This window comes from Neodiprion fabricii, chromosome 3, assembly GCF_021155785.1.
Source record: "Neodiprion fabricii isolate iyNeoFabr1 chromosome 3, iyNeoFabr1.1, whole genome shotgun sequence".
Taxonomy (NCBI): Eukaryota; Metazoa; Arthropoda; class Insecta; order Hymenoptera; family Diprionidae; genus Neodiprion; species Neodiprion fabricii.
Window position 1 is genome coordinate 32,955,630 of NC_060241.1, and position 25,388 is coordinate 32,981,017.

A 25,388-nucleotide genomic window follows, 5' to 3' on the forward strand; every position below is an offset into this window, starting at 1 on the left:
TTCACTGCTGAGGTCCCGTATTCCCGATTTCACACTTGGTGGGTTAGATTGTTGTGTCAATTCCTCGGAAGTTTTTATTCTCGGTGCATGGTGGACGGAAAATATTTTCATAAGTATCGATGAGGTGATTGGCGTGTAATTATTTATCTCTATTCAAAGACCCAATCTCGGTATGACGTAGGGTAGGGGAAGTTGGCTCGATGAAAAATTTCGACAAGAGAAATCCGATCTAGGGTATCAGCAAGAGCCTTGTTCCTTACTCCATGGTGCCAAAGGGTCACGTGACCCCTATGTTTACCAAAATGGTGTTCTTACTGTTTTGCAAGAATTTTTAAGTTCTAAAAATGATTAAATAAGGTCCCGCCTATTGTTTCCGAGTGTTAATGTCTCATTACTGATACCCAACGGATGCCCTTTCTCGCATCAGTTACGATGCGAATGTTTTCAAGACGAACTAGCATCGTTGAACTACCGAGCATTCTCTCAATCAAAACGGAACTGCTGAGCAGAAATAGACTAGATAAACTGACTAGATTCTTCCATTTTCGCCACCTTTCGCTCATTATCCACCGTTCACGTTATTATCGAGTATTTATCTTACAGCTGTGATTTTTTTGTCATCTCATTGTAGAATTATCACGGACAATGAACTCCATTTTGGGTGCAACTTTACGGTGTGTATTTGTGTGGCAGGTGTTAGACGAAGGTCTTGAATGGCTTTAAAGAGCTACACGGTACTGCACCTGCTGTTATGCTGAGATTCTTTAATTCTAGGTAATGTGCTATAGTTTGCTGTCAATATAATTTTTTTTTTCTCCATCTTTATTCTCTTTACGCTTACCACTGATGCTGCTTACCAACATTGTTTCACATGTTGTGACTGTTGTACATATCTACAATATTAGTTCAAGCTCACCTGCTTTTGTTGTGATTCTCTCGAATGAATTCGTGTCAATGAAGTTCAAAAGGACAAGTCGACCCTGTTATTTACACTTCAGGACGGCACGTCTTTTTAAGTTTGCGGCTGATAAACTTTTTAATGTGTACATAGCTATATGACTGCACCAATTGTGCACACAGATCTAACAATAACATTTCACCTGAAAAAATTTCAATTGTTAAAAAAATAGCGAGTTCAATTTACATAATAAATTAAGTAAATTCAATGTTATTATAATTAAGAACAATCTATTGGGTTTCAGTTCAGTATCGTCCTTACTCATAAATACAGCAGTTCAATACAGATGAATAGTATGATTATTGTTCATTATTTTACCCCTCGGTCATTGCACGAGTACAAAGTTAGTTTTATTGCCAGAAAACTTTAAAAATATAAATCCCAATATCAACTTTCAAATCGATTTGGCCTAATATACAGATCTAGTGTTCAATTCAGTTTGATACATTCTTGAATAATTATATTGCATATTTTGTTATGTCCGTTTTGAATTAGCTGGAGTAAAATTGGCGATGACTGAACAAACTGTAGAATTAAAAACTTTCTTTGTTAACTATATTTTATATTTATGAAATACAGTTTTCATTCATCTTCCGCTGATTCCTATTGAACTTTGTTTTCAGCTGTGGCTGTAGATGATCTAAGGAACCACTCAGCTCGGATGGAAAAGGAAATCTAAATGACACGCAGTGTTTCAGTATAGCATTTAGAGCTACGGCCATAGGCTCGTCAAAGATGGCCACAAATCAAGTGGATTATCAGTGGTGAGTACAAAAAGTTTTGTCAGTCATGAGTCAGATGTGAAATATTTATTTAAATGCACGATATAAATACATAGGTATGCATAATAGAAAATATGGGTATAAGACGCCATCAGATATACAAATAGCTTTTTCACATTTTTACAGGGCTTATTCCATCATGGATTCTTCCAGAGTTTCAACATTTTTGATATCAATTTTGTTGATTGTATACGGCAGTTTTCGATCACTAAACATGGAACAAGAAGCCAGAGAAAGAGAGAAAGAGAAAGAACGAACTAATTTGCTGTCAGGAATAGTTAGCACGGGACCTTCCGATTGTGCTAATGGCGGAGGCGTTCAAACTCTAGAAACTATGCACGCTCTATGTTTGCCTCTCGGAGCTTCAGTCTCCCTTCTGATCATGTTCTTTTTCTTCGACAGCATGCAAATGCTCTTTGCAATATGCACTGCAAGTGAGTATTACTTTAATATGCAATATTTTATTCGAAAAGAAAAGATAAATTTTCATTTTTCCTCCCAATCCCTCATACATACAATACGTATGGTTTATACATAATAATCAAACTGTGCTGTTTGTGTACTAGAAGTAAATTAATCGTTGATTAGCTCACTTAAATTTTTCTCAGATAAGAATGTTGTTACCTTAGTATAACCGAAAATTGGAAATTTCACTGCCAAAGCATTGAAAAAATTTTCATGTTTTTGTTCCAGTTATAGCTACGGTAGCGCTGGCTTTCTTGCTGTTACCAATGTGTCAATATATCATCCGACCTTGTTCTGATGGGAACAAAATATCGTTTGGTATGTGTGGGAGATTCACAGGTGCGGAGCTACTGTCATTTTCCCTGAGCGTGAGCATCGTGTGCATCTGGGTACTCACTGGTCATTGGTTGTTGATGGATGCCATGGGAATGGGTCTGTGCGTTGCATTCATAGCATTTGTCCGATTGCCAAGTCTCAAAGTTTCCACTTTACTTTTAACGGGACTCCTCATATATGATGTTTTTTGGGTCTTCTTCTCGTCCTACATATTCAGCACAAACGTCATGGTTAAGGTTGGTACTTGGCTTACAGGTGATCAAAACCATAAGAACTTTCATGCAGATAATGTTTAGATATCTACGAAAGATGATTATACTTTATTTATTATCGTATCCAAATATTCATTAGATAAACATTTATCCTCCACAGGTCGCAACACGCCCTGCAGATAATCCAGTCGGTTTGGTGGCACGTAGATTGCATTTAGGAGGTGTAGCCAGAGAAGCTCCTAAACTCTCTCTACCTGGCAAGCTAGTATTCCCATCTATGCATCAAGCAGGGCATTTTTCAATGCTGGGTCTTGGAGACGTGGTTATGCCAGGTTTACTGCTCTGTTTCGTCCTACGTTATGATGCATATAAAAAAAGCCAGTTATTGCCGGGCGGTTGTGAAACAGGTGTTCCTCCGCCACGCCATTTAAGTCGCATTAGTTACTTCCATTGTTCGTTGATTGGCTACTTTCTTGGACTACTCACTGCAACCGTCAGTTCCGAAGTCTTCAAAGCAGCCCAACCAGCACTTCTCTACCTCGTACCTTTCACACTACTGCCACTACTTACCATGGCTTATCTGAAGGTAATAATTTTAATGTTTGTTACGCTTGAACGTATTCTTCTTTCCCTCTCAATGAGAAATGGGAAGTAGTAACCAAATCTTTACTCAATGAAGAATGTTGATTTCATTTCACTACAATTAACTGTTTGATATTTTTATTGAAGGCTACTAATTTTATACATTACAGGGGGATTTACGTCGCATGTGGAGTGAACCGTTTATAACTCATCCACCTTCGAAACATATGGAAGTTTGACAGCTGTCACGATCCATGCCAAATCACAATTTCCACCACATAAACATGTATCGTGAGAATTTCGCTGTCATTCAAGATCATTATCTTTCTTTCATCAACATCATTTTGTGTAAGTAATTTTTTTCCCCATTTACTATTTTATTCATGCGCAGTGGAGTAGCGCATAAGTGCAGTGTTGAATTTGCAAAGAAGAAAGAATTGTTTGTGTTATTACTTTTGATCCAAAAAAAAATAATGAAACAATAATTGACGTCAGAGAATCTATGCAAATGGACTGCTTGTTAATAATCAATCGTTGTATTATGGGTAGATTGTATAGTTCAATTTAATTTTTTCTGACATTACTAGCTGGGGAAAATGGTACTGGATTACAGGAGAACTAATAATTAGCAGTTTATTGCAATTTCTAGTTTTCGCATTTTATACGTGATATAGGTAATTTATTATTATGTATCTCAATTACTTAATTTGGCTTTGAAGAGATTAAGAGTTATATGACATGTAGAGGTAATTATTTCCGAGAATACTAGTTTCCTGATAATTATCTTGCATGTCGACTTTGGTTTTAACGTGTAATTACAGTAATACCTATTCTAAATTTAATAACAATAGAAAATATTTCCTTCAATTCCTCAAAAACCCAAAGAATATACACGTTGGTGCACTGTACGACACAGCTGCATGTATCAAAATTATACGTATATTACTTCAAGTCCCTTTTTCAAAAGTAAATCTACAAAAATATGGTTTGTGGCATAAGGTATAATTATACGGTTTAATAGAATAACAACTGTGCAAAGTTTATATTAGAATAGATTTTGGTCATTCTACTGTTTGCTTTGTTAATATAGTATTTCTTAAACCCTACAAAATATTTTCAAAAGTCATTTCTGTCATTTAACGCAATAATGTCACGAGCATTTAAAACATTCAATAAATTTGTATGATCGATTCTGAAATATAATGTGATGGTAGGCTTGTATAGCATTCTGTAGCTAAAACTCATTAACGTAATAGGGCAAAACAAAAATTTGCTAATGTGAAGAATTTTAATTCACATTCATTTTTGTGAAAATCATTTTCTGAGTTGTAATCTAAAGTTATGCGTGATTTATGATAAGTATTATCATTCATTAAGCGCATTTCATTTGTTATATTGTTGAATATTTACGTTAGATTATTGCACTCTCCAGCAATTTAGAGATTATATCGGATAGATCATTTGGTAAATTTGTTACTGTTGGTGGCATCCCAGAATTTCTAAGACTGCCGGTGCAGATTTAGTCAAATTAGGTATTTATCGAGAAGCTGAGTCAGCGAACAGATTAATTTTTTTATTTTTATACTATTAATTACTCCCTGTCATCCAGTACCTTTTGGTCTATCATACTATTATTTGAATGTAAACACTAAAGGTACATAATTCATACAGAAAAAATATGTTTTAATTTATTATGGAACGATTATAATTTGAAAGTGTACGTAACATATTATTAGAGTTATGACTATAAGTGATCATTTGACGATTTCGCAAGTGCATCCAGTGAAGAAGTGTGCAGGTTGTGACTTTATTTTAAAACCGCTTTAGTTTCATACAAAACAACTTTTCTGTACATACATACATATATACATGCATACATACATACGTACGTACATAAGTACATACATAGGTAAATACACGCACACACACATATATGATAATTTTTAATGTTTTAAGATTATCTAGAATTATCCGACATCGTAAAAAGTTGAAGTTATTTAAGTAAAATTGTTGCACGAAGTTACGGACAAGGAAAGAAATCTCTTGCATTGGAAATATTAAATATTTCCCTACATAAAAGTCTACAAAAAAATATTGAATTTCATCATTTTCAGGAGCAATAAAAGTAGGTAACGAAACATAATTGCTTGTGTGACAACGGTAGTACGCGATTTTGGTGAATATAATATTGTTTCTTGATATTGAAGAAAATTGAGGCACACTCCTTATAGCTCGTCGAGTTATTCAGTCAAGTTAGAAAATTTATTATAACGTGTTATCAATGGGTAATCTATGGTTCTTTCTATCTATGAATCCCCTGAATGCATTTCAGCAGTTATGCACATACTAGTCTTACCCCAATTCATACGTTAATTATCAGAAATTACAGCGTGCAAACCTAGAATAACAATCAATTATTCTGTAACTTACATCTGCAACTTTATTTATTTGCTAACTTAATATTAGCACAGAAAAATAGATCCTATATAAAGTAAAATGATGTGTTGATATTAATGTTTTGAGAAGAAATCGATTTGAATTTATTCAAAAGTAAAATGAATGATTACACACAATGATATTCAAATTACTTTTGGAATAAAATAAATATATATACATATACATGAATTCATACATGTATTGAAAATATTCAACTTTCTCCTTGCCAGATATTTCGAACAAACATCGTACCCTTGCAAGAGACTGCTACGTTTCACTTATTGACTTAATTTTAAAATGAGGAATATGTGGAGAATAATGAATTAAGGTCAAACATTAAAATAACACTTGTATATGAAGAATTGCATCTTTGTCAATAATACCTAAATCAATAGGTTCATTATTACATGAGAAACATTGGTAAAAAACTTTAAGCTCCTGTGTGCCGACCAAGCCAAGCAAATGATGGTTCATTGATCATCAGAAAAATAGTATTTTGACATCAAATTACGTGTTGATATTGAAAAAATAGAGTTTAAGTATACATAATATATAATATGTACAATCAAATTTTCTTAAGTCTGTTACAACTCAAAGACGACTCGTATGTCTTTAAAAAAATTAAACACTGTTGTTGATCTGTAATCTATAACCAAATGCATCAAAAATGTGGTTTAGAATTACGATCTCAAGATTCTAAATTATCATACAAATGCAATGCTTGATTAATTTATTGAGATTTCAAAGTTTTAAAAGATAGCATATCGTTCATTGCATGAACTTCACCCTTACTGTCAGCAGTTACTTGATATTATGTAATTTCAATATAAAATTGAAAGTTGACCAGAATGGTTGACTCTAAATGCCAAACATAATGTTCCATAAATTAAACTTTGTGTTCCAATAGTTTTATAAATTTATTTTGGACCTCACTAAATTATAATTGCTTCCAATTGTATGACAGAAATCTCAGATCTTTAACCCTCGAACGGTACACTTTCACAGCCGATCACTAACCGTACCCTTGAGTGTTTGCCACCCGACCGACTTCAAGATACAATGATTTCAGCTGCAATCAAGATTTCTTCATAAATCCAATGCATAATTGTCTGTTAAACGATTAAAAATGCAAGGGAGTAGGATAAAGTCGAATATCGCAACAATTGGTTATAAATACATATGAGTCATTGAAGTCTGGCGACTGAAAGCATTACACAATGGAAAAAAGAGCTGGGTATGCCACACCAAGTGTAACGTTCCTGGGTTAATTTTGAGCAATTTTCTTGCAGGGGGCGACAAAACTACCATAGAGATTATTCATGACCATAAGACTAAACCTTAGTTTATAAAATACGTGAGAAATAATACATGTTCAAATAACCCAGATACATACTAATAATACATTTTCACGGTAGATCGAAACAAATTCGTATGTACTCAAGTATTGAAAAAAATGTTACATACCTAACGTCTCTGAGGATATCAGATTTTACGAAAATTATTATGAAACAAATCCAATGAGAATTCGGTATAAAAGATATTTATTTGTATAATTTCTAATGTATTGATAAACTAAGTATAACGTTTAAATTAAAGAGTCTAAATACATTAGAAATACAATTTACGCTAGTATAAAAAAGAAGAACAAAAAAACGAATTGAAATAAAAATCGCAAATTGAAACTTGAAACAGTAATTTTAATTATTTTTATTATTATTGTTACGATGTACGAGATGTTCTAACAATAAGAGCTCTCGCTTGTACTATCGCATGTGTGTGCGCATGGGCACCTGTGTGCTTGTGTATTATATACACCCTTCTATAGTTGCAATTTTCGCTAAAGATTAAATGGATGTCAAATATTTTCGAAACTCGATAAGTTTTAAACTTTTCTATTTGCAAATTTTGACACGCCTGCCACCGTATATGTTAAGGTTTATTTTCTATATTACTTTGTCAATCAAAAATTCAGAGAAGTCTAATCGTGAAGATCTTATGATTTAGATTGTGAAATGTTAGCGCGAATTTATTGAGCACTCTTACCGTGTTTGCAAAATTATTGTAACTCACCACACCTTACAAAACTGTCACTGAAGGAAACATTTTGTTTCGTTCTATCTAACTAAAATTTACGAATTTCATTGTAATTGTTAGTAACATGAAAGATAGGAATTTGTTTCTTTTTTTTTTTTCATATTGATCACAGGTATAAGCTTTATTTTGCTTTCGCTTATATACTTAAACTATTTTCCCATTGCTATTATAGTGTTTTTGTGAATATGCGAACGAGAATTTTAATTTTTTATATTCACATAATATAGTTTGTATTATAAAAATCTGATATTCCGATTTATTGGACACTATTTCAATACTTATACATTATATATGGCCATCGATTACAACAGTGGACTTGATATCTTGTCATTCTTGCCAATTTTATCTGGGTATTAGAAGAATTTTGTATAGTTTATAAATAATAAGTCACCACTTATTTCCATCCAACCCATTCAGTTAATAATTTTGCTTTTTCTATTGACAATGGGCTGATCACAATTGGTAAAATTTGACGTCCTATTAATTTCACGATAAACAGTTTGCCATTAATGGAGGAAAATTATCTTTACATAAATATCACAGACTGTATTGGTCATCTATTTATTGCACGTCATTCCATCGTTGAATGTTTTACCTAGTTAGTTATGTTTGAGCCTGTTATTTATTGCCATCTTGTTATGCTGCTGCTTTTGCATAGCATGACACAAACGCATAACAAACGTCCAACTTTTGTTAATTTGTGATACCAAGGTTCTTGCAATCGTTACAGAAATTACCAAGTTGAAGTTGACCTACAGGTCTTGTCATAAGAAATACTTATTTTGTACTTGCTTATTGCATGTGAGTAAAAAGTATGCTTGATTCAAATTGTACATCGTCTTGCCATGTTCTGTATCGGCGACTTCCGCAGCTGATAGAAAGTTATGTTTTCATAGGTTGATTGGAAGTGAACCAATTCTAAATAATTCGTAATAACTCAATTTATTTTTATTTCGATAGATGCTTTCTTTGAATAAATTCATACCATCAGAATTTACTATTTCTTTATTTTAGCCGAATAAACTCACTTAAAATAATTATGCATAGCTATGGTCATGTAGTCGACAAATATGCATGCATATATTAACAAGAACCATTCACATTTTCTCAAACTATTGGAGAAACCAGCTTCCCTGAAGCAGCAGAACTTGACATCGTAAATCACACGGTACTTTGACTAATTGTCACATTATCCAAATTCTTTCTGATACTTTCTAACTCTTTCATATCTGAAACGGAGGCTTCACATTTATAGACAACCAAAGAATGATAGAAATGTACAGCGAATGCTATGAAAACAATAAGTACTGGAATTACAATAATTGTGCTAGCTGTGGCAGCTGTGAATGAATAGTCCCAAAATTTAACCCAGCATAAAATAGCTACTTCTACCAAAAAGAGAAATAGCCCTAATACAGTTGAAAATGCCCAAGCAAGTTCTATAAAGCCGCGCATTCGCTCATGAGGGGATTCAGTTACTAACCGAGCAATTTGAAGTTTACTTATAGCTTCGACATTAGGCAGGAGATACGTACTAATCATAAGCGCAAAGATATGAACTGATACCAGGACAGTTGTACAAACAGCAAACATTACAAATAGCCATTCCGGTACTGCTGTCGGTTCATTTATTTGCAACTCCACCATAGCTACCTGAAACAAAGAATGACTTAGATTAAAATCTAAACTTATTTTCAACATAGTTTGCGACACATAGCAAATTATATATTTTTCATGTATATTTTGTTCACCCCTGTTCAAATACTGAAGTCAGCTGGTTCAATGTGAAAAAAAAATCAAGTTTGCAATTCCTTCGCACAAGATATTTTGCAATACATATTTAAAATTTTTATCCTAGCAGCAGTACATCACACGTTAATAGCTGACGTAATATTATTTTATGTGGTGTTGTAAGATTAAGCATCACAAATAATTGTAAATTTCTACAAGTTAGCTACTCCTTATTTCATTTCATATAGTTTCAGCGTTTACGATCCCAGAGTAGGTATATATGAAATGTGTATAATATTATGGCTGATAAGAAATTGTGTGAAACCATTTGAGCTAGCGCACATTAAAATTTGTGGTGTCCATAATTTTTGTGTCCTTCTACAGACTGAGACAGTATGTGTGCCATTAAATTAATAATGTTGAAGTATAATATTCACAAGCACGTTGGAATTAGTAACAGGAAATATCAGAAACTTACTGGAAGTAACAGAAAATTGTTTGGAAATAATTATTCGTTAGCACGTACCTGCATCAACGTTCTCGAACCTGTAATTTTGTTCTTGTTGTATTGATGATAACTTTGAACTGATAAGGATAATTTATGACCTAAAGCACCTACATCAGACTTACGATATATACCGAGACTGTAAACCGAATATTCTGCATTGTTCCAGGAGCAATACTGTCAATTTGGTTGATACTCCAAATATCAACCCCAGAGTTAAACAACCATAATACTTTTTTGCCAATATTCGAATCGACATTTTCCGGTTTTTTGGAATCTATGTAGCTATACCGAAATATTATAAATTTATTTATTTTTCGTTTACGAAGTTTGTCAGTAACATGTCAAAATGTAATCAGCGTTTTTGAAGACGAGGATTGATTATACAAAAATCAGTTACACAGGGCAAATGTTCTACAGAATATGTTCTGCAAAAAGGAATTTGAGATTCTTATTATAAATAATCCTGCATAAATTATTCTACAGGAGAATTTTTCTACAAAATATTGTTCTACAAAACATTTTTCTACAGAAAGTTTTCTATGGAATAGTTTTCTAGTTTAACACAGCTACCATAATACTTGTTTGACACAAAACACACATAAATTCAACACAAATAATTTAAATTGAATTAGACTAAATTAAATTAAATTAAAATGTACGAAATTGACGATTCAATGTATGATTTTGAAGATTTGATGATTGCTCTGAATGTTGTGGGTTGTGCCAAACATAATCTGTAGGAAAATATTGTTTAGCATTTACTATGTAGAAGTGATTTTTGTAGAATTGAACCGCATTGATTTTTTTACATGATTTTACTGCTTTTTTTGAAATTTGATGAAGCTGAAGATAGCTGCTAGAGTTAGCATCCAAACGTGTTAAACATTTGGAAATAGAAAAATGCAGTTTAATTTTATCCTCATGATTCTATAAAAGTATTAGGGGGTTGAAAGTATTTTACGAAATTTTGATACACGAAATTTTTTTCATCACCTTATTCGAATGAACATTAGAACGTTTCGCTGCTACCTCTGGCTGCTAGTTTCAGCCTCGTTACAATTTGTTTTCATCTCAATGCAAATTAGGGAGTAGCACGGTGCACACGATAGATGATATAATTCCTTTCCTGCTCTATCATTAAATCAAATGGCGAACTAATGACTATCATCTCACCATGGCAAATCCACTTAGCAGTTCAGAAGTAGTTGCAGTAGCTTTCAGCTTAGCTCTACTCATGTGTAATCGCCTCCACGATAGTCCCTGAGGGCTATCCTCATCCTCAAGGTTTAAAGTTCTACGCGATTGCATACCTCTGTTGCTCATACACATGCAACAACAGGTGTTGCACGAACTGCTCACTGGATCCAAGTAATTACTATCGTTATATGAATTGTTACGTGCAATATATGGAGGTGTAATCATGTCCAAAGCAACATATTTGTTGTTTTGCCTGTGCTGCTGAGAATTTAGTGTAATTTCATTTTGCATCGAGTGAAGCGGTTGTTTAGATCCATAGCTCAGGTACATATCATTAACTCTGTTCAGTTTCTGAAAATATCCCGATGTTGAAGGTCTCATTTTTTGTGCGTTGTTCAAATACTTCCACGAGGGCAATGGTAGATCTATTTGGGTTCCTTTTGTACACTTTTTGTAAAGCTCGTCTTCTGAAATTGATCTGCTTATTTCTGAATGCTGATAACTGGATCCGCTTGGTTCTCTGAAACTTTTATTATCAATATGTTTCTCCAAAGCATCATTTTGTATGATTTGGAATCTGTTTTTATCCATTTTTATGTTATGTTGAAAATTTAAATTAGTTTTCACAATTTTCAGTTATTCGCACACTTTGTAATAAATTATACAGAAAGTTATGCTGCGCGTATAATATAAGTTGATATAACGCATGTACATATATACGTATATATATTCACTCTGTTCATTGTAACAATTATTTTGAAAAGACACGTGAGTTCTAGTTCTTAGAAAAAATCATCAGATCTGATCTGGTTAAAATCCGTACCACCAATTCAAGAGTGACATTGGTTGTGTACGTGAACAGGTTGCACAGAAGTGAGTTACAAATGTTGATAAACACTGGTTATAAAAAATTCTTGTGCAGTTTATGTGCAATACCAAGAGTCTGGCCACGAATCAAAACAGAGCACAACTGTCAGCTGGGCTGACTAGCAGATGTCGTATAGCTTCAAAGGAGAAACGTGTACTGGCCTGGCATAACAGTTTCTAGGTACATACTCAACTAATGCTAAATCATAACAATGCTAATAATTGCCCCCGAACCATATCGCCCACGTAACTACCTGTGTGCTTTGTCAGTGTGAGTTAAACTAATGAATATACTAACATTACCATCCAAGTACATAACTGTGCTGCTTATTTTCTCTCCTTCTGAAGCATTGAATGGAATTTTATGAAGCACGGCCCTCTGGAGAGAGAGAGAGAGATAAAGTGAGGGAGAGAGACAGAGAGACCGAGCTAGCGCGGGAGGGACAGAGAGAGTCAGTGACAGAAAAAGACGGGGAAAAAATCGGAGTGAGATGGAGTGTGAAGAATTCCGCCCCTCCGTCAATGTAAAGGCTAGTCGTCAATCAGGAGATTCATACAACAGGTGAATTGTTCAACTCTAACTCATTGTCCAAGTGACTTGCAAAATAAGTACATCGTGTGGTTTAATATCACCTTGGCGTGGATAGGGCTTCCCAATTACATCACTGGTCAGCTCAACAGGATGTTCTAATATTCTGTTATTCGATTTGAAAAACAATACAACTATTTATATCTAACCTTTTAACTATTATTTCTCATCCTAGTAAATTGTATCACCAGAGGAGAAATTTGCGTAACTTTTTCAATTTCATTCAATACACGAAGCATTTTTATATTATGATCGCACACGATAAGTCCGTAAGTGCTGCATAGGGCGTGTTCGGAAATTGACTGAAAGTACTGTCAGTATTGAAAATAGTATAGTCCAAGTGACGTATACTGTAGATTTTCAGTACTGACAGTACTTTCAGTCAATTTCCGAACAAAGTGTTGGTAGGAATTATACAAGAACTTTTTCATAACATCGTTAAATCGAAACTAGAACTTAGTATATAGTGAAACATAGAATTGGATATTATGTGTATCTATAATTTGCACTTTGTGTGCAACATTTAATTTACAATTTGGTTTTAAATGCAACAATTAAAAGACGATTTTTTATTTATTACCGTTAACTTGGCGTTTAGCGTTTTTTTGAGTACATGATAACTGGTAAGAGAAGTGTATGTGTTAATATTATGAGTGGTGTTAGGTTTTTCTAGAACGTTGAATAATTTTAAAAAATCCCCACGCTTAGACTGAGAGAAAAATTCTTCAAGACACGAGATTTAGTGAAAAATCCAGGGCAAATTCACTTTCAAAGATATTTAATAAAAATGAATTTCCTCTGGAACTGATCCCATACGCTTTCTCTACTTATTTTGTTATTGTAGATCAGCTAAAAAAAAAATTTTTTTAGTATTTTACGGTCTTTTTTAGTTGTCCTTAATAATACCAAGGAGTCGTAATTAGCAGAACTTTTTAGAATTCTCGAACGAATTCCAAACAAGTCATCAGGTTAGCATAAATTAAAATATAAAAGAAAGAATATACATATCCCCAACCGAGTTTCTTTTGTTTAGACATTTCATTTAAATTGTTCAGAAGTAAAAAGTAAGAGTAAACATAACGACGTGATCAATGTCAACGGTTTGAGAACGTCGTAGTATTTCTTCTATAAAATTCAAATAATTTTCGGCTATCGAATCCAAATTAATTATTTACGTGATGCTTTTTAAGACCAACCAAAGGTAGATGTTCTTACGACTTCGTGAACAGTTTCCGCGTTGCATGTCATTTATTTTTAAAACATGTCATTAAAAAGAACAGGAAATACAAATTATAATTAAATTTTGTCAATGATTACGAACGATCGCGAAATCGAAAGAGCAATAGAGCTCAATGTTCAATACATGTATTACGTATAATAAGAAGAAGTAGTAATAATCATACGAGATTTATAAATCAATGATACGCAAAAGGTAAGACGAGACATGCAACTTTATTTATCATCGTTAAAACCTAGCCCAATTTAGCCTCCTGCAATCTCTGCAGTCTGCACGCAATTTCATACGCAATTGCGCAGTTGCGTAGAACCACCAGCTGAGTGGAATCATAGTGGATTCAACGTCGAGTTGGCGATTCGAGCACTAGATGGCGCCAGATCATCATCATCGCCTCCCGTCACTCCGCTCCCCGGAGTTCGTAATTCATATGTGCGTACCAATCCACGAAGCGCGCTGCTGCGCTCGTGACTGCGCCTGAAAAAATAAAATGGTCGCTGGTCATCAGGGTGATGTGTACGTGGAATTTCAAGCTTATAACAATTACTAGAAAGAGTATATAATTGATCAGGAGTGTTAAAAATGGGTGACATAAAAGCGCAGCATGGTGCGCAAGATATGAAGGGCTGGCTGTTTAAGTGGACTAATTACCTGAAAGGTTACCAAAGAAGATGGTTCGTGCTGTCAAATGGCCTTCTGTCATACTACAGGTATATATACATATATATATATATTTTTGACAGTACCTATCCCTTGTAATTTCTATTTTCAAATGTTTATTACGCAACATGACCTCAGGTCCATCGATTCTGAGTCGCTAAAACTGTGCGATTTTCAACGATAGTATTACAATTTTAATTCGCCGTCTTACAATTGATTACGTGTAGTATAAAACCTTATGCATACACGTCGCGTGTTCGTATTGTGCCATACATATCTATACACGTACATATGTATTGTACAATCCGCAATTACGCACATTTCACGTGTCACCGCTATTAATTGTCTCGATTCAATAATCAATATACAATAAATGTCCAGCTGCTGTTTGAATGCACGTTAGCTTTCTCTTAATTTCTACTATTTTTATTTGCTTGTTATTATTCCATAATGCAACTATATTATTGTCGAAATATGCGCGCGTTGCACCTGCAGCTATACTTTAATATTACTTGAATGTTATTTCATTTACTATTTTCCATAAAATTATTTCTTCTGTTATCCAATATATGTGATGATTTTGAGGCATCGTGTTGCGATACTATAGGTAGCATATTATATCACCGCTACTAGATGCAGCATTGTTAAGTTAAGCTAAGGTATATTACTTAATTTTACAGAGAAATTTTTGCAAGCCCGGCATGTATGTTTTTCAAGTCCTCGTTCACCGTGCTCTACTTTTAATACACACAATAATCTCTTCCTATTTTTATTGCTGTACTTCTATGGTCCAGATAGAAAAATGAAAAGTCGCTAAGAGAATGAAAAGATTTTTCAAAAACCAATGTACACAAAGTGAATGGGGCGTGTTTGTTTTGTGGACTGTTTAGGGCTGAACCAACGGGGGGGCCAAAGATATCGATGCGACGCAGGCGGAGAGGTGGCAGAGCCTCCGAGTAAGTAAAACAATAAAAAAAAAAAGACAGAGCAAAGAAAAAACTTAGAAAAACCCGAATGTACTTAAAAAAATTCCTAGATATCATTTCAGTCCAGCTTTCCAGACATATCATTAGATCTCCCATTAAATTTCCATGTATTTATTATATACCTTGTTCCTGTCCTGTATTCCTGTTTCCGTTGGTGTACATGCAATTTTTCGAACAGTTTGAAACATTTCATTGAAGCTCTGACCGCCTCTGTGTCCTGTGTCTGTAGATTGTACATGCTATTTTCAAGTGGTGAATTTATCATGAAAAGAGCTTTTTCTGTTCTTCTATGAGTAATATAATTCATACGCAGACAGTGACTAATCATTAATGGCAGTAGACATAATCTCAGGGTTTAATATTTACTGATGTTTCTCAACGACGGATTTTGCTCGCAAATGTATCTTCGAACAAGCCCTATCTATTATTATCATCATTTTTGCTGTTATTGCTATTATTGAAATATATAATTTTATGACAAAACTGTCCAATGATACCTGCCTTTCTAATGAATATTGAAATAATTAAATTTGATACCCTTATTTGTGCTGTAATTGTGATACATTCTGCTTGTCACAATATTAGCCTGGTAAAATGTGACTGAAAACACTTATTTTCAACATTACTATTCAGCAGCAGATCAGAGAAACGTGGCTGTACATTAATGAATCTATATACTACCGTAACAATATTGCAAACAATATCTGCTATTGAATACGTGATGTATGAACAAGATCAAAAATAACCCATAGTTTGCATACTTTGATTACTCTATACACCAAGTACCACAGCATATTTACACTTTGTATCGTAATTCATTTTAACTGCAACTATCAAAGACAAGAGTTATACTAAAATTGCTATTCTTTTATGAAGAACGTGAAATTTGATATCGGACATATGTATAAAATGGTATTCATAATTTCTTTGATAAGCGTGTACAAACTACGACTTTATTGTTTAATTCCCTAATTATATAAGTGTTCTTCGACATTTATTTTTGCTAATTAACTGGTGAAGGATGTCTTGAACACCTATCGATATGACTGCAAATTCTCCCCGATATTATGTATTTTTAACCATTTCTTCACTAGATATGGAATCAAAGTTGGATGTAAGTCCTCTGCATTGGGCATCTGTGGTGGTTCACAATCATGCAAGTTTTAACATATTGTGGGCAAAGCTGTTAAGGGACATAGTTGTCTTACAATTTTAACAATGTATATAATATCTACTACATGATTGTATATTTATTTTACTTTTATCTCATTATATCAGGACCTCTTATACCATTTTATTTTGCAAAACAGTAACTGGTGCCTCAGAAATTCATCTACCTGTTAAGAGTTCCAGCAGCGTAAACAGGATTCAAAGAGAGAATTAAATATTACAAGTATATATTTATTTGCATCTCTTTTCTTCATGTTAACAATTTTTTTTTTCTTTTCTTTTTCTAATCGTGATGTATACATGCATTTATTTTGATGCTTGTATTTCAATTATGGGTTTGAATTATCGTCCGTGCCTACAAGTGGTGATTAATAGTTACTGTTGATGATCATTGTAATGTAAAATATTTCCCAGAATTATTCAGTGTTATGAAACTGTGCTGAACTCCTAGATTTATGGACCGTTCAAATAATACGTGATCTTTAGGATTATAAACCATTTTTTTTTTTCGTCATCACTGTTTTTTGACATCTTAAAAGCAACACTAGTTAGAAATCATAATCGTAAAGAGGAGTGTGGGGGGCATGATGTTATTAAGAAAGTCTGTGAAAATCTCACACACTGTACGTAAGGAAATATACAGAACACGTAACTTTATGTGTTATTCGACTGGTCCATAAATAATCATTTTCTTTTAGCCCCAAACAGCTATAGTGTTATGTTATTTTTATGTTGTTAATCATAAATGTATTTTGAAGGAGTGGAAATACACTTGTAAGTGTTTGTGAGAGAAACTTATTTCGATACCTAAAAATGAGATTTTCACTCATGTTTCATCATGTGCTTTTTTGATCATCGAACATTCTACACAAACGTGCATCAATATTAATTTAAATATCATATAAGTTTTGGTAACAGTCAGAAGTAGTGCATCATTTGCTAGAAGCTGTACTTTCTGACTTAGGAATTGAGATACATTGTAGAAGGACTCGTATGCTTTCATCTTTCGCTTAGGAACCAGGCAGAAATGGCGCATACGTGTCGGGGTACCATATCATTGCACGGGGCCTTAATCCATACTGTCGATCCGTGCACCTTTGTTGTGAGCAATGGAGGGACACAGACATTTCATATAAAAGCAGCTACAGAGATTGAACGCCAGCAATGGGTCACTGCGTTGGAATTAGCAAAAGCCAAAGCTATTCAAGCAATGGAGTCAGGTACGTGTTGAATTTCAACAAAAAACATGATCTACATGTTTCAGTCTGTTAATTTGAAGATTCTCTAGTTTCATTTTATAATGAAACAGCTCAAGCAAGAAAGTAACAATAATTTGTTGCTGAAAATATCGCCATAGTTTGCACATTGAAGTGTAAAGTCGAAATTTACAAAAAGTAAGGGCTGTCTATAGAACCTGACAATGCGATAAAGCAGAAACTACTTTGAGAAACATGTTCTAATTATATAATACTATAGTACACGTTATGCAAGTATCTTTGTTTCAGAAGAAGATGAGGAAGATTATCAAGACAATGACAATCAAAAAGCTGAGCATGCCTCCATCGTTAAAGATCTAACTGACCGCTTGGAAGACTTACAGACTTGTAATGATCTAATAACTAAACGGGGTACTGCCTTGCAGCGGGCTTTGAATGAGCTTGAAACTCTGGATGTTTCGTCTAATGTTTCTCCCAAGATAAAAACAGTTAATGAGCGTGCAGCTCTTTTCCGATTTGCTTCAAGCACGATGATTAATGTATGAACTATGAGCTGTTAGATCAATTCAAAACTGTCTGACGAATTTTACCATTTTAATCATTTCATTCTATTGCAGAAATGTTCCGACTATCTCAATCTTGCCCAACAACAAGGACACAAGTGGCAAAAGTTGTTGCAACATGAACGCGAACAAAAATTACGGTTAGAAGAAATGGTAGAGCAGCTTGCAAGGCAACATTCTCATTTGGAACAAGCGGCTCAGCATGCTTTACCTCCAGCTTCAGGACCTAGTGGACATAGATCTTCTCGTGAGTATTTATTTAATTGGTATTAACAGCTTGAATATTTTTACTTTAATATCTTCAAATAATAGTAATATATCTATGGTTTCATATAAATATTAAATCAGGCAAGTTTATAACAGTATGCTTTTTCATATACACATGGATCGGATACTTCAGTACGATATTGTTTGAACTTTATTGTAAAAGGTTACTATGGAAGCAAAGGGTATTTTCATCAAATAATTGAAAGGTCAATTTGGAAATAGATGTCTATCAGAACCTCTAATTTTTTAATTCTATTATCGCAAGACTTATACAAACTTAAGTACGAACAAAAATTACATAAAAGGAGATAAATTGACAGTTTCAAAATTTTTAATATTTTAACACCATTCTTTTGAAGATCAGCTCGTTTCACATTTCCTAATAATTAACATCAGCAAATAATTTTTATGCCTTATACAAGTGTGTTATTTGTACTTTTGTGGTGAAAGTGATTCACAATTATTCCTTTATCAGTTTTTAAGTGAAAAAAAATGAACAATTGATTGGGTGGTGTGTTGGCAACTTGTTGAATAGATCTGGAATTATCTGAAGCAATGCCTCTAGACGTAGTTCTACTAGTAATTAATAACTCTACGGTTAAAGTTATTCAATCAACAGGTCGTTGCTCTCCACACTTTCTCATTGACAATCATTCCTTCGATAGTCGTTTTTTTTTCTTTCCCTTTCGTAGTATCACTAGTACAAACACGACCTAAGCAGTATACCGATTGAAAAAACGGCGGGGTCGGTAAGTTCTCGTGACATTCGCCAGATGGCGAATGAAGAGAGTTTCCGAGTTCTAGCCATCTTTGCATAGTGACAGCACACAGTAGCGGAAATGTGGGTGGCGGAATGAATGGTTTTACATTTGTACACGCGAGTGTTTTTTGTCTCAGGCTTGGAGGGTGTCATTGAGATAGAGTTGGCCTTGCGGGTCACGATTTTCGTGCATTCGTAACGTGTAATTTGGTATTTAGTAATATGTAAGTCAAATTTCATGTGAATAGTTTTGTAGAGGTATTACTGGAATTTTTGAAGAAGTATTATTGGGACAAAATAGGTAAACCTAAGACCACCTGAGATAACAGTCAAGACCTTTAAAAAATTTGTCACACTTGAGATAATTCTAATGTTTTACTTTCGATCTAATGACACGTCACTATGTCGTAGTTGGAAAAAATATACCTATGTATATACGCATATTTTTCTTTCATTACTTCCTACTTGAGTAGATTAGTTTGACGTAGTTTTTAATCAGGCCAGTATATTTTACAAACTCTGCTTATCATACCTAAATGAAGAATCTTCTCACCAATCTTTACTTTGTAATTTTACTGAGATCTTATATTTCGCGGTTATCTCGTTTGCATATGCCCGGACTAAACTAAGGTTGATATGTCACAGAAAATATGTGTGAAAAAGTTTTGTAAATGTTTTTTCTTTCATTTTAGTGTTTTAACTTACCACAAAAAAAAATTGTTTAGAGTTATTATTGTATACTAGCATGGTGTATAAACTCGTTAACGCTAGAGCTTAGGCATAATTTCTTTACTCAATGTATGTATCTATTTTTGGTGAATTTCGATATTCATCTTATGTCCATTTAAACAGACGCCCCAGTGCATGCCTCTCCGTCGGAGGACGAAGAAGATAACGCTGAGTTCTACGATGCCCAGGAATCAGATACATTTACCTTAAACATTCCTGGAGTAGCAAGTGGACACTCCACATCGAGGGATCGCGATCGTACGGATTCCCAAGGTAGTGATGATGGTTCAAGCTCTGAGGGTGATCCAGCTAATCCATCTCCCGGTCCTGACTCAGCTGCTAATAACTCGTTCCATATTCTGACTGATCCATCTGTTTCGGCATCTAAATCGAGTGATACAAACTCCACAAGCGAACTGGCTACTGTGAGTAATATTGATTCTCTGTTAGACATATACGTCTGATATCTGTGATACACACATTTTTGTTTTAATAACAATGACTAATGTTGAGTTAAATATGTATCATTGTTTACAGACGGCTTGGAATTCTAACAATGGCACCGAAGCAGCAGCTAGCACCGGGATGACAGTCTCAAAAAGACAACGTCGAACTAGGGTACCTGTTAAACCTAACTATCCACTAAATCTCTGGAGCATAATGAAGAATTGCATCGGAAAAGAACTTTCAAAGATCCCAATGCCTGTAAATTTTTCCGAACCACTCAGTATGTTACAACGCCTTACAGAGGATTATGAATATGCAGAAATACTCGATAGGTATTACAAACCATTGGTTTATCTACATAAGTAAAAAAGACAAGGCTCTTTTTCTATTCATCTTTTGTTATATAATTTTGGCAGTGCATTTATTCTTTATTTTATTTATATTCTTCGTGTGTGTGTCCTTCAAGAGCTGCAGAATGTGAAGATAGTTGCGAACAAATGGCATATGTCGCAGCATTTACGGTTTCGAGTTACTCAACAACAGCTTCTCGAACGGGGAAACCGTTTAACCCTTTGCTAGGTGAGACATATGAATGCGATCGTACTGATGATCTTGGATGGCGAGCTATTTCCGAGCAGGTATCCCATCATCCACCAATGGTAGCACAGTACTGTGAAGGGCGAAAGTGGCGTTGTTGGCAGGAGTTCACAATGGCTTCGAAATTTCGTGGAAAATATCTACAGGTAATTTTTACACTGTGGTGAAAATTTAATTCAGACGATTGTCTGTAAAACATCTGCTTTCATCTAGCTTAATTTGACCAAATTGCTGCATTGATTTAACCTTGACTATTTGACTGGATCGTAGTACTGTTGTATAACTGTATGTATTATGTCGTTTGGAAACTAAACTTCCTGGGGTCTGTGCTAGTGGTCGTGATAAAGAATTCAAAATGGACTTCTTAAAAAGTGGTATATTATTAACTGAGAAAATCCTAGGCAATAAAATTTTTACGTAATCGTCCGTTGTTTTTCTCTATTTGAGAATACAATAATTTTAATTTTAGATTCAATAAAAATCACTGAAACGAACTTTTGAACGTCCTTCTTGAAGAACATGTGAAATAACTACTAAAATCACGGGAAAATATTGTGGAAACTACAGTGAATCAATGGTTTTGGCATACAAAACTATTTATATGTTAATTATTACAAATTAGTATGGTTTATATCTAATTTCATATACTTCTCTATGAAGTTTATTATAATAACATTATAATTATAAAATGTAGGTTATTCCCTTGGGTACGGCTCATTTAGAGTTCATTGGAACCTCACAGCACTACACATGGAGGAAAGTAACGACCACTGTGCATAATATTATAGTTGGAAAATTGTGGGTTGACCAAAGTGGGGACATGGATATTGTTAACCATCATGACGGTACGAAATGCCATCTGAAGTACATACCATATTCGTACTTTTCGCGCGATAGCCAACGCAAAGTAAAAGGGGTTGTAATGGATGCGAACAACGTTGTTAGATGGGTTGTGCAAGGAACTTGGGATACTAAAATAGAAGTTGCTCCCGTTATAAGTTCTTCCGGCACCCCTGATAATCCTGTTTATAAAACTGGTCCTTACAGTCTTGCTTGGAAACGACGTATGCCGCCGTAAGTAGTACGAATTGTTTGAAAATTATATGCGTTGTTGCCATCGATATATGCTTGCATATTGAAAAAGCAATACTTTGAGATCTACAATTTATCGAACACTGAACACCTAACCCTTGAGGGAGAGAGGGCCGCTTACGCGAGCTTCAAGTAAAATCAGTAGTCAGTCGCAATCGTGGTCAGTATTCAATAAATGACTTTGTATTGGAAAATGTACGTCCTCATCTCAAAATAAAAAAAAAGTTACATGGTTGAAAGCAGCCTTATTCTAATTAACATAAAGGGAAATATTTTTGACGTAGAATCATGAAATTCTACTTTGTTTTCTTTCTTTATCTGTAAGAATATATTTTTGCATTAATAGTGAGGACTGTGAGAAATACTACTCATTTACGGAACTGGCTTGTCAGCTGAACGAACCAGAAGATGGTGTTGCACCCACTGATTCACGGCTACGTCCCGATCAACGATTAATGGAGAATGGACTCTGGGATGAGGCGAACGCTCATAAGTTACGGCTAGAGGATAAACAACGAGCAGTTCGACGAAGCCGTGAGGCAGATGCCGAAAAAGCTGCGGCAGAAGGTAAAATCATTTCAGTTATCAACGCAAAGTTGATGATCAAGTTGTTCAAAGTATAAAACTTTCTTTTTTGAATGCTTTAAATTCTATGAATTTTATTGCTATCTTAGTATGTACATTGTTCTTGAATTGCAGGTCTACCATATGAGGGGTACGAGCCCATTTGGTTCAAGAAGCAGAGAGATCAATTTACAGACAGCTTATGTCACATTTATACCGGGGAATACTGGGAATGTAAAAACAAGGGCGACTGGACACGGTGCCCCAACATATTTTAGTTTATCATTTAAACTAATAAATCCAATAATTCATTATTTGACGTTTCATTTGTATTGAGAGCTGGAAATTGTTGGGAGGCAATCATATTCAGAGCTAATGAGCGATGGACGAGAAAATAGTGTTAATTGTGCAGGTCGTGTAAAGCCACTTGTCTTTCGCTTATTGTACGATTTATTCGGACTTATAATACATTTACCATAAATCAGTAAGTATGTACCAAATTGTTTGCTACCTGACAGTTACTGTTAAAAGTCTCATTCTTGTGAAGTGAAATAGAAATATGAACTGGAAATCTGACAGTCCCGTCGGAGCCTTTACTTTATTATTTAATCAATTATAAACGCAGTTTCATCTAAAATTGGGCATCCTCGGAGAATTTAAAAACAATTTAAAATTACAGTGTACTAAAAACATGAAAATCGATGCCAGTCAAATTCGTTGGAGTTTGTTTGTTTGACGAATTTCCTTTGCATCAAGAAATGAACTAAAATTATTTCATAGGATTTATAAAAAGTTTCACTGTTTGAAAAGTAGTTTTCGACTTGAAAGTTATTACTTTTTATTTTGAATGAATTTTACCCTTATTAAAGTTGCATATAGTATTTTTTTTTTTTTTTGCGATACTCTTTACTTGGCAACGTCTTGCAGGCTGAAATTTTAAAGAAAAGAGGATGCTTAAAATTCCCATGCTGCACAACTAATACATAGTACAGAAACAAATATGATATAATTTAATAAATTGAAATAAAAATAAAGGTGGCGTGTGAGCTTCCAAAATATTTAATTAGGGAAGCAACTAGGCTTTGTATACAATATTATTACGAATTTTTCCTGTCCCAGATTTACATTTGTTATTTAATATTATTACTTTATTATCACCATTATTATTATTATTGAAACGAACTTATTGTGTATAGGGATTCCCTGCTGGAATTACATAATAGTGTTGGACTATTTTCATTAAGACTACATAATTTGAACTTGATTTGTATCAGTATCGGATGAATTGAAAGTAACAGACTGTACGGAATTCATTTGTCCGCTTTCAACTTGTTTACGATCCACTGTTATTTCAATAGTGTCATCACACTTACAATTAGACATGATAAATTTTCAAATCGCAGATTATCCTCGAGATTATCTAGGCTCAGAAACGAAAATTTCAACATCTCTTACATCTATGTATATCAATCAAAGAATTAAGCACCAACGACTGTACTTCAAAGTCGGATGACATTGCCCACCAGCTTTTAACTACAAATTCCTCTCCAATGAATGTCCAAAAATGAACATTTGAATGATTCATATCGTGAGGGTTTGAGGAAATTGAAGCTCGATGAGATTGCCATTTGTCGATCACTAGCTGACACCTTGATAGATCAATGGGTGATTCATCTTGAAATTTTCACAACTACAGATTTCTACTTGCAGTATGTTGTACTGTTATGTTAAATCCGTACGATTATTCCCAGGCTGTAATCTAATTTTAACTGTTGATAATTATTGAAAAGATGATACATTATCTGTATACATATAAATACAAAATAATTATTAAATAAATAATATTAAAAACATAAATAAATAAAAAAATATAACGATAATCTGGATAGCGAAAATATTTGGATATTAGAGCTTGTATAGTAGGCATTCGTTGAAGAAGAAAAAATACAACTGCTTCGCTATATGAAGTTTTTATTCCATGACAAGATTATTGAATATCCTTGATCACTGTTTCATACCAACACCCGCATTCCCCACTTTAGTCTCTTGACATTTTTTTATAAATAATGTTTTCCTATCGTCAATAAAAACTAATTTTATTATATGCGCATCGTGCGCGATGTATAAATTAGTATACAGGTGTACATTTATACATACGTAAAAATACACGCGTATTTTTTCATGTGTATTTTTAAACTTCCTTACAGCCCGCCGGGCTTTAACATTTCAAATCACTCTGTTGGCTATTTGTGAAAATCAGCATTCGCTTTCTGACGGACAGTTCGTAATAAGATTACTAATTACAAGTGTTAAATTCGCATTCGTATTAAACGGTGCGTATCATT

General features: G+C 34.1%; 3 protein-coding genes across 16 annotated transcripts; 2 read left to right on the top strand and 1 right to left on the bottom strand.

The window, feature by feature from the left end:
* Window positions 1–7,208, top strand: LOC124178015 (signal peptide peptidase-like 3). Its single transcript, XM_046561070.1, has 7 exons — window positions 1–124; window positions 632–774; window positions 1,582–1,722; window positions 1,867–2,174; window positions 2,434–2,777; window positions 2,914–3,339; window positions 3,506–7,208. Exons 3-7 carry the CDS (start codon window positions 1,694–1,696, stop codon window positions 3,572–3,574), a joined length of 1,176 nt encoding a protein of 391 aa, XP_046417026.1. The 5' UTR covers window positions 1–124; window positions 632–774; window positions 1,582–1,693; the 3' UTR covers window positions 3,575–7,208.
* Window positions 869–13,849, bottom strand: LOC124178016 (calcium release-activated calcium channel protein 1). Of its 9 annotated transcripts, none has more exons than XM_046561079.1 (3): window positions 11,278–11,951; window positions 9,401–9,518; window positions 869–1,100 (listed from the first exon to the last, which is right to left on the bottom strand). In XM_046561079.1, exons 1-3 carry the CDS (start codon window positions 11,890–11,892, stop codon window positions 988–990), a joined length of 846 nt encoding a protein of 281 aa, XP_046417035.1. In that variant the 5' UTR covers window positions 11,893–11,951; the 3' UTR covers window positions 869–987. The 9 variants fall into 9 exon arrangements, with proteins under 9 accessions (XP_046417035.1, XP_046417034.1, XP_046417033.1 ...); XM_046561078.1 differs by lacking the exon at window positions 869–1,100 and adding an exon at window positions 12,802–13,849 and having other exon boundaries at window positions 4,307–9,518; window positions 11,278–11,821; XM_046561077.1 differs by lacking the exon at window positions 869–1,100 and adding an exon at window positions 12,802–13,849 and having other exon boundaries at window positions 4,307–9,518; window positions 11,278–11,827.
* On the top strand, window positions 12,641–25,028 carry LOC124178012 (oxysterol-binding protein 1). Of its 6 annotated transcripts, none has more exons than XM_046561047.1 (11): window positions 14,419–14,701; window positions 15,542–15,607; window positions 17,822–18,027; window positions 18,313–18,563; window positions 18,642–18,834; window positions 20,467–20,768; window positions 20,881–21,122; window positions 21,257–21,533; window positions 22,082–22,461; window positions 22,826–23,046; window positions 23,179–25,028. In XM_046561047.1, the coding sequence occupies exons 1-11, from the start codon at window positions 14,574–14,576 to the stop codon at window positions 23,319–23,321; spliced, it is 2,409 nt and encodes an 802-aa protein (XP_046417003.1). In that variant the 5' UTR covers window positions 14,419–14,573; the 3' UTR covers window positions 23,322–25,028. The 6 variants fall into 6 exon arrangements, with proteins under 6 accessions (XP_046417007.1, XP_046417003.1, XP_046417004.1 ...); XM_046561048.1 differs by having other exon boundaries at window positions 18,316–18,563; XM_046561050.1 differs by having other exon boundaries at window positions 14,467–14,507.
* Window positions 25,029–25,388: the final 360 nt, after the last annotated feature.